General features: G+C 40.7%; 1 protein-coding gene across 2 annotated transcripts in view; it reads right to left on the bottom strand.

Moving 5' to 3' along the window:
• LOC138043677 (dedicator of cytokinesis protein 1-like) overlaps positions 1-9,964 on the bottom strand; it is a 67,704-nt gene that overhangs the window by 10,362 nt on the left and 47,378 nt on the right. For both annotated transcript variants that reach the window (XR_011131309.1, XM_068890062.1), the window contains exons 40-51: positions 9,639-9,715; positions 9,066-9,151; positions 8,297-8,465; positions 8,139-8,179; positions 7,947-8,037; positions 6,844-6,957; positions 6,103-6,192; positions 4,458-4,562; positions 3,420-3,506; positions 2,673-2,727; positions 2,284-2,365; positions 1,487-1,571 (exon numbers count right to left, since the gene is read on the bottom strand). Coding sequence is in view for 1 of the 2 variants with exons in the window: in XM_068890062.1 (XP_068746163.1) it covers positions 1,487-1,571; positions 2,284-2,365; positions 2,673-2,727; positions 3,420-3,506; positions 4,458-4,562; positions 6,103-6,192; positions 6,844-6,957; positions 7,947-8,037; positions 8,139-8,179; positions 8,297-8,465; positions 9,066-9,151; positions 9,639-9,715 (1,082 nt within the window). In the remaining variant the exon portion in view is untranslated. The remainder of the gene's footprint in view (positions 1-1,486; positions 1,572-2,283; positions 2,366-2,672; positions 2,728-3,419; positions 3,507-4,457; positions 4,563-6,102; positions 6,193-6,843; positions 6,958-7,946; positions 8,038-8,138; positions 8,180-8,296; positions 8,466-9,065; positions 9,152-9,638; positions 9,716-9,964) is intronic.

Here is a 9,964-nt window from a genome sequence, read left to right as displayed (position 1 = left end):
AAATGCCATAACATGGACTCAGCCAGAATCAAAAACTTCCTTCCAAAAAGATTATACTCCCGTCTTAATTAATTTCAAATTGAGCAGTACAATAAGTGAGCAGTAAAGACATTGTCGACGTGATGGTTATTACCACCGATTTGATTGATACCCAACCCCCGAATCGAAACTCTCTAGAGAATCTGGCGATTCGCTTCCGTCGATCATGGGATCCTTGTTTGGTGTTATATGAAAGTCGCTCTTCTTTTCAAGAATATGGCGACCCGGTGTAGCCTGTTCGTTTACTATGGTTGCTTGTTGTTCTTCAAGTTTACTTTGGCGAGTGGTGTTTTTGCTCATGCAGGGGTTTAGCGTGAGCGTTATAGCAAAGTTTCTGCACGTGGGGAAGACATTTTTTGTGAAGAAAATTCGGAAAATCAACAGAAATACCTCCACGGTTGATTACCCGGGTGGGTGGGTCGATTTTCACCTACCGTCCATTTGTCTTGCTTTTCCAGTTCCGGCTGGCTAATCGGGTAGGGTCGTACCTCTTGTTGAACACTATATTTCGCTGGCTGTATAGTGTCGTACATCCTATTGTTTTCTATGCTAAATCAATTGTTATCTTTGTTCGTTCTATTGTTCTTTTGGCCAATCCTGAAGCCCGTTCAACGAGGTACAATTCGACCCGAAAATCGGCATAAATAAGCGATGCAGTAGACGACACTGATGGCTGCTCGCTTAAATAAAACTGAATAATAGTCCGTTACGTTTCTTATTGTAAAGCTCATGTTTTTTATCTGCATCGATTTATGGAAGCCACACTGACTGTCTTTCCTCTTGTGCATTGAAGATATTTCTGTCTTTCATCTTCGTGCACTTCGGGAAATTGTTATTGTTCAATGACTCTCCTGCATGTTTGTTCATTTATGCAGATTTAGGCGACCATTTTTTAACCAACCGTCCATTTGTCTTGCTTTTCCTGCCCGGGCTGGCTAATCAACAGTAGAGGTAAGCTAATTTCTGTAGATTTTCTTCACAAATGTCTTCCCCACGTGCGGAAATCTTGCTATAACGCTCACGCTAAACCCCTGCACGAGCAAAAAACCACCTCGCCAAAGTAAACTTGAACAATAACAAGCAACCATGGTAAACGGACAGGGTAAACAGTGGTCGCCATATTCTTGAAAACAAGAGCGGCTTTCCTATAACATCATACAAGGAGCGCATGATTGACGGAAGCGTATCGCCAAATGCTCTCGCGAGAGTTTCGATTCGGGGGTCGCGTATCAATGAAATCGGTGGTAAGGTGCCTGCGCCCTAATGACCGCAGAAAACAAAGGCTTTTTATGATCCGATGGTTTGCACAGGTAAACAACAAAAATGTTTGTAAACATATTTTTCCTATTTGTGAAGCGCTTTTAACACCGATAGCAACTTGTATTTCCTTTTGACTAGTCTTCAAAAAACTTTTGTTGGGCAAAAATGGAGGAAATTTCAAGCTCACCTTAAACTCGTTTTCTTTGTCCATTTTTCCTTTGTGTACCCCTCTGGAATACTGGAACTTATTTACATTGTTGACCTCGTAGAACCTTTAAATGTACCAAAGGAAATGACAAATCGTGGTTGTTCCTCAATCGTGTTCATTTAACGTAGCGCCTTAGCTGGCGTTTAACTACTCCCGTACTTTTACTCAGCTAGGTTTTCATATCAAGATGCATTCGTTTCCTCAAGCCCTTCCTTTCCCATTGTCATCAGCGACCTTTTTATCAATCTATCTACCACCCGCGTTTTTCTCCAGTTCATTTCAGTTAGACCTCTATGTCGTTTCGTTGAATCAACATCCCAAAAGAAATCCTTTTGCATTCAAACAGCCGCACTTTAGAATACGACCCTCTGAATTGGTCAGTCACAGCGGGCGTACGATCTCAGATATACAATGAAATCCACTATTATCCAACCGTATTAGTTATTATACACAAAACGAACGAAACGAGCACAAATATTCCAAGATATTAATTTTGTACAGTTAGTTATTTGTACAATAGAAAACCGGTTTGACTAGTTGAGGTGCTGACGTTTGCCCCGCGCTTGTCACGCACAAATCTGTCACAGGTTCTCGGTTGTGTACAATTCACTTGCTAAAAATATAATGCGAAAAAAGTCTCTTGCATTTTGACGCGCATTGGCATTGCCTTATTGTTGCCCAATAGAACAGGATCAGACAACTGAAGGCAGATTTTAAAACAGGCGGAATGCAAAGTCAACGAGAAAGAATGAGCATACGTAAATCAAAAAAGTTACTTGGTTATCTGTTCCGCAACATTTTTCCCCTGAAATTTTCTCCTGGGCACAGCGACTGGCTCGACCTTGTTGATTTGCAGGACTTGTAACGTGTCAAGGAAGGATACATTATCGTTTATTAAATTGAGAAACTGCATTTAAAACAATCCTTCAATTTTCTTTTGGTTATTAAAGAAGGCAGGATATCCAAGTTTCGAGTGGACGCTGCTGGTAACTCATTTTTCTACCTTTAAGTTTTATTAAATGAAAAAAAGCACAGCCTGTCCTAACCTTGTAGAGGTGGTATAAAAGTCACAGAAAAATATATCTATCATAACCATTTCAGTGGAAATCTACACATTTTCTTCATAAAATACAAAACTTTGATTACGCTCGGAAATGAAGGATACACTGTTGGGCAGCATGTTTGATGTCGTTGGTAATAGCATCCTTCATCATTAGAATCTGTTGAGACAGATAAAGGTAAGGCGATGAACGATGAAAAATAACACAACAAGCTTCTTTACATGTTCCTGTACGGCAGGCTGATGTCGTGCTAGGCAAACTCTTGCGGTTTCTTGCTCCGCAGAAACTTAATATGGAGCGTAAGTATGCGACGTTTTAAGCCCGGACGACGACCGGGAGTGAGCTGTTTTCCTTTAACTTGTCTTGTCTTCACTGTTCGAGACGATTAGTGATGCGAAATGTTCGGCAGCTTCTGCAGGTACCGGAGCAGAAATTACGTAAAACGACAGAAAACAAAACAACACCAAATAAAGACTAATCCCAAGTGACCACAAACATAATGCTTTCCGCTACCTGCCGAAAGACCCAAATGTTCACTTCCGGTTTTAGTACGTGGGAGCACGTCGAAAATGCATTTTGATTCTTATTGGCTGAAAACGTGGCGCGAGATTCTTAGTCAGGAAACTAGCAAGTGCACAGATCGCGAAATTACTTGAGACGAGAAATTGAAAACCGTTTTCTTGGGTTGTGATGCACTTAGAAATTCACTAGAGGTTATAAAGCGACACAAGTTCAGTGCGCATATTCTCCAAATTTACCGTGTTAATCATAATTCGACAAGCGCTCGCAAAACTATACACTAAAAGCCGGTCTTCTTTTAACACTGTGTTACATGCGCTGCACAACGTTACCTGAGCACTTGGGTACTGGCTTTGAAGACGAACGCGGAACTCGCCAATTCTCTCATACTCCTTGCCACGATAGACGAAAACTTTGTTCTAAGAACGAACAGATGTAAGTTACCTGATGTCGTTAAGTTCGCTGGTGGGAGCAAATATAAGGAAAATTCTCTACTTTAGGCTACCCTCACCGGGCCATACACGACTCAAGTAACTTTATTTCTGTATCTGAATAGAAAACTCGCCGGAAGCAGCTTGGTCCAGTGGTTAGGGCGTTTGGTTTGCATGCAGTTGCCCCGGGTTCAAATCCCGTCCTAACCTCGGATTGGGATTTGCTTCCGGTTGTCCCGGATTCAAATCACGTTCTAGCCTCTGGTTTGGATTTGTTTCCGGTTGTCCCGGATTCAACTTTACCACGATTTGTAAATAGCGAACTGGTTGCCTCCTGCCACGTGGGGTCTTAATCATGTTTCTGTTCAGTTTGAATTATTTCTTTCAGATCAGTAAAAGTGGGGTGCCTGTGCACGCCCACTACAAACAAAGCATTGACATTTTCATTTTACAGCCGAAGGAATAAATCCTTCTACTAATGGGGGACAGAAAAAAATAATATAGATAAATAAATTAGTCCCAAAAAGGTTAAAGGGTATTTATATAAATTAAAAAACTATACACAAAAATGATTAAAAATCGCAAAGGCAGCAATTACAACGCTCATCTTTTTATATCAAGGGTATCTTTACAAGGTTTCTAAACACGAATTCCACGCACACAGAATGCATAATTTTAAAATACTATGTTTCCTGTGAACCTGTCATAAATTCTGGAGACATTTTTTTAAATAATCGGGTTAATTAAACCCTAAGCTAATTGGCTAAGTTTCTACAGAAACTGGGGCGTTGCGTCGATGGATGAGGCAAGTACGGGAATTTGCTTATCTGTTGATTTAATGGAAATATATTGACAGTCGTTTCTAATATAACAAATGCACATCAAGGCCATGTCAAGTAGGCAACCTGTGGCTCTATCACAGTACAACCAAACACTCACTCTGAGGAAATTCGGAAAGCCAAGTCCATAAAAGGCGACCTTAAAGTACTCAGGCTCCCCGCGTACAGTCTTAATGATGTTGTCATAAAATCCAGCTTGCTTTATCTACACAACGAAAGGGAAAATAAAAAGTAGCTTACTTCAAAATCCTCTTGGCAAAATTTGCCGAACTTAAACAACAGAACGTCTGCGGGTGCATGTTAATTGAAAGGAACAAGTAACACGGAAACACCTAAACCAGCCTTTAAGTTAAGTTTAATACTTCCGATACAAACATGCGCACGGGCAAGATAAGAGTCTTGATCTTTCGTACCACTTGTTAGAACAAGAAACTAACATACAAAACGTTAAAGTGCCCCATGACCAAAAAATCAATTCTCATTTTGCGTTGGATTTCAAAACTATGTTAACTAAACAATAAGCGACCAAAGTTTTAAGACTTGATTTCAAAAGGACACCTGTTTATTTTAACTGGAATTTTCTTATTTATTGGTCCGCCATTGCTAACTTTAAGTTCTTAAAAGAGCTGGATCGAGGAGAAAATGACGTCAAAGGCTAACTAGTTTAACAATGCAATGCGTGTGTACGCCGCAGAACAAATATGCAGCATGGGAGTTTTAGGCTTTCGGACTTTGCATATATAATAAGCTCCATACACACGCTGAAATTTTAAGCCAGTGAGCCTTTGACGTCACTTTTCCCTGGATCCAAACCTCTGAGATCTAACCGGCCAGTTTTGAACGTGAGCAATGGCGGACCGTGAAATCCAAAACTTACACTCAAAGTAACAGCCTTTGGATAAAAATCAAAGCTCAAAAATTTGCCAGTCAGGTGTTAAGCAAACACACTTTGAACATCTGAGGTAAAAAAGGAAATGATTTTTTTGACCACAGGGGCACCTAAATGCGACAGGGTGTGTTGTCTGTGCTTCTGTTTGCCTTGCTAGTGGAAATCACCCTCAAAGATGATAGGGAACTTAAAAACAACGAGAAAGCCATCTCAAAGTACAAATCTGCGTGACTGTAATCACTGGGCGACAATTCCAGCCCTTATGGGCACTAAAGTGCCAGTTAGCAAGAAAGACGATGGCATGAATGTCGCTTACGTTAAGAGAGAACATAAAAAAAAAATTATCTGAGCATCAGAGAATTTACATGCTTTTATGACACAGTAGCGTAAACGCCAATTAGCAACGCGCGATTTACTTGAAGCGGCAAACGGGAAACGGGATGCTGCTGTTTGTCACGAAAGCACGAAATTTTTCTCTTATTTTAGCTTCTCTCGTTCCTAGCTGGGGCTAAACAAGTTTCTTCCATTCTTGGCAAACGCAAATTCCAGCCCGAGATTTGCCGTATACCAGCGGTGCATTAGATTCAGACACTCTCTCTCATTCGCAGGAGGAAACGACAGAATAGCCTGTGGCATCTAAACCTTGAACGGAATGAACTGATTTGCTTTTGTGGATGCTTGAAACGCATAAAGGGCGAGATAGCCGAAAGTTCAAATATCTGTTCGTGCTCATTTCATTTTGTGGAGTAAAGTGGTTTTTCCAAAAAAAACACGCGCTCCAGAATAAAACGCAGATTCGTACTAGAATATCAAAAAGGGCCCCTTAAAAGCAGTTACGAACTTTCCATTGTCTTACCAAGATCTGGCTGAGCTGAATGAAATCAAACGTCTCCTTTTCGTACTGTTCAGCAAGGTCTCTGCAAAGTTTAATGGCGTATTCCCAGCACTATAAAAAAAGGCGCGAAAAAAAAACCACACGTCTTTCATGCAGGTAATCAGGCAGGTAAAGAACCACAAAATAGTTTTGAAAAATATCTCAACAAAGGAATTATAGGAAAATAGATACACTTCTTCTCTGCGCGAATTTCGCCCTCCACCTACAACCCTTTCCCTTAATTAAAGTGTCTAGTCTTTCTAGCTCTGGATCACTAATTGGGGACACTGTAAACTGAAATCAACAAATCAACGCAAATCAAATCAAACGTAGGTTTTTGATAAGAGGGGAAAACCGGAGTACCCGGAGAAAAACCCCTCGGACCACAGTAGAGAAGCAACAAACTCAACCCACATATGACGCCGATTCTGGAATTGACGTTTGAACCCGGGCCACATTGGTAGGAAGCGAGTGCCATCCCTGTGGCCCGTTTGCAACCTAATTGCAGCCTTCCAAAATGGGTTTCTTACCGCCGTTGTGTTTATTCGTTACTTTCTGCACACAAGCTTGCAGCTTCCAAAACTATAGTGTATAAAGGCTCTTTACTCTTTTTGACAGGTTGCCGGGCGGCAATTCAATGCACTCTTGCCCAAAGAATACGCTTGCATTGAGAGCTACTAAAGCGCAGCGTCAGAGAGTAAAACAGGGAAATCATTTACTCACCTTTCCTTTATCGAAGTAATCAATAATGTCCTTCATCAGCATCTCTTTCAGTTGCCGCTGGGTATTGGCGCGGTACTTCCCATGGCTGGTGTAAAATACAGGTTCATCGTTCCACTGCCATAACAAAGAGGCGTAAAACGAAGTCAGCACAAACGTGAGAAAAATCCAACTTTTAGCCATTGCAAAATTGCACTGGCTTTCAATCGCGTTCTTACAACTCGCCAGATTTGTCTTCGCCGTCCCGATTTCAACTTTATTTCGTTTTTTTTCAAAAAAATGGAATGTTGACGTTGACGCTTGGAATGTTTCGCTTGCCTTGTCAGTGACTTTCAGGGTCCAGTTTCTCAAAGACCGATTAAGCTAATTCTGGATTCGTGGAAACTTTAATTGCACTTTATTACCAATGGACCATATTCGTATTCTCAGTATTGGACTGGGACTAGCTAGCAATGGAGGCTACTGCGGGGGAATATATTAAGGACGGTGCATACTATTGTTATTGCGCATACGTTCTGCGCATCTCGCGATACTCGGATTTTCTATCGGTTACGCATACTAATACAGGGATATTTTTGCGCGGTTTAAAATTATGCAGAGAAAGTAGATCTTAGTAAGTACTATTGGTATCCAAAAAGAAATTGGGGGTAACCATGCATTTTTCAGAGATAATTAAGCTCCAATTTGACAAAGAACGCCATACATGGCTTTGTATTTTAAAGCTTCTTACAAATATTGCTCATGAATTATTTTTTAAAATGCGTAGTTACCCCCAATTTTCTTAATTGATTTCAATAACACTTGTTTTAACAAGATCTACACTTCCCGCATAATCATAAACAGGGGCAAAAATACCTTTGAATTAGTAGGCACCGTCCTTAAAAAGTACTTGCATTTGAAAAGATTCCCCCGCTTTAGCCTCCATTGCAGGCTAGTTCCAGTCTAGTACTGAAAATACAAATATGGTCTATTAAAGGAAGATTTTCCGCAAGATGTTGGCCCTCGGGTCTTAACTGGTTTGCGCTGATCGGCTTTCCAACAGGTCAACCATGATTACGTGCATTTACAACAAACAAGGCACTTCTTTTTTTAAATTGTATTATCACCTGAAGATCATCCGCCCTCCTCAAAAGGGTGAAGCCGGCTTCTGTGTAGTTTCCAACACTGAGGTGAAGATCGCACAACTTGTATACATACCTAAGTAAGAACAAACAAGGTCACGGCCAATAGAAAGGACGTATCTAAGTATTTTTCAACAAGCATGAACACAAAAGTCAAATTACCACATTTAAACTTACCGATCGTACATTTCTTCCTTCTTTATTTCATTGTAAAAGTTCTGTAATGTACAAAAGTCAAAATCCAACCGCTTAAGTTGCACCCTTAACTAAAAGTCTTTCGCTTAGGAAATTGTCTATGATGCCTGTATGGCAGGTTCCTTTCGACAGCAACTCACCAATACATTGACGGTACAACTCATTCGATTATCAATGTTGTCGTCTCCGAGTACCACGGTCCTGTAGTCCAGGAGTCTCTCCATGAGCTTGGTGATGAGTCCCACAAACCGGCTGCCGTCTTCTTTGAACTGATCTGGCTCCTGACAGTTGGTGAACAGATCCAACAAGCTAGAGTAATGAAAAGAAAGTATATCGTTACAACTTCTCGTAATGGGTTACAAAAAATAAAGTAAATTCACAGAACCTGTACTAAGACTCGCATTATTTGCATATGTAACAGGACTCCACACCGTCCAATTTAAAAGTAGTTAGACGAAACAAATCCGAGGAGTTACCACCAATTTGGCAATCAAATCCAAGTCTTTTCAAATTGGACAAGCATGAAGAAGTCCTGTTACTTATTAATTATACAGCTGCCTCTTAATCCAAAAGTCGGCGAAGTCCCCATTATCGACATCAATGCTGCTGATTGGCCTATACTCAGCGAAATTAAATTCCTTGGCATTTTATCGATTGCCAGAAATTATCCAGATATTTTTTAAAATGGACTCCAACTTGAACAACAGTTGATCAAAACTTAAGGAAAATCTATCTGCGGGCAATATTGGATTTAGAGAAAGCCATATAGTAAAAACCTTAAAACTTGAGGGGCCGAGTAAAGAAAACACCCCAAGGTAGGATAACAGTCAGTGCTGGATTTGAACCTAGCGGAATCTACATGCCAATCCAACTCCTTGTAAAAACGAGGGTTTCAATACTACCACTCACATCTTGTAAAATAGCTCCTTGTACTGCGCGTCGCCTTTTCCTCCCTCAACAAGCACGTCCAGTTTGCTAATAATTTCACTTTCAACCTGTTTGAGAAAAGAAAGGCAAGCAAAAAACTACTTAACAAACACGATTTTTAACAAGGAATTCCAAGTTCGTTCGCTTAAATGCAAAGGAAGGGGTACCAGGCAGATTTGAACTTCAAATCGTCACTGTATGGAGGCAAAACAAGACCGTGTATTTCGTGAAAAATAAAATAACATAACGAAAAAGGGCTATTCGAAACAGAAACCGTGCAGTTCACCCCAGGCTTTGAGAAATCTTACATGATGGGCGCGAAAAACTGGCAAGTATTTGAATGCCCAGCCAGATGCTGTATTTCTAATCACACACCACTACACCACAATACAAAACTACACACAGAGTAACAAATTGCTTTTGGGTTTATAAGCGAAAAAATTTTTTCTGCAAAACGTTACAAAATAATATTTTCAAGGTGAAGGCCTTCTAGAGAATTGCAGCAAGGCTTGCAGTGTCCTCAAAGACTACTCAATAAAACTGATGGGCACTTACCGATGTGAAGTTCTCCTTCGCTGCATACTCACACTGGATCATGTCAAAGAAAAGAGGGATAGTGGCTCGACGAAGCTCTGCAAACGGACAGCAGTTATTGTTAGAGTAAGAGTAGGGAACCGAGCTAACCTACACTAATCCAATGGTTTCTTTACAGTGGAGGGGCTGGTAAGTATTGAAATCGAACAAACAGATTAGTGGTTTCTTTCTTGCGCTATTGACACTTTGTAACGTTTATCGCAAAACACTTCTAGCCACGAGTAATCGTAACTTTGAGGAAGCATGTTCCCTTGCAATCTATTCTTGCTGTCCCCGGACGCAAGAGA

The sequence above is a fragment of the Montipora capricornis genome, chromosome 3, assembly GCF_036669925.1.
Source record: "Montipora capricornis isolate CH-2021 chromosome 3, ASM3666992v2, whole genome shotgun sequence".
NCBI lineage: Eukaryota > Metazoa > Cnidaria > Anthozoa > Scleractinia > Acroporidae > Montipora > Montipora capricornis.
Note: the sequence above shows the minus strand (reverse complement) of the source record. Positions and strands in the feature narration are given on the sequence as shown.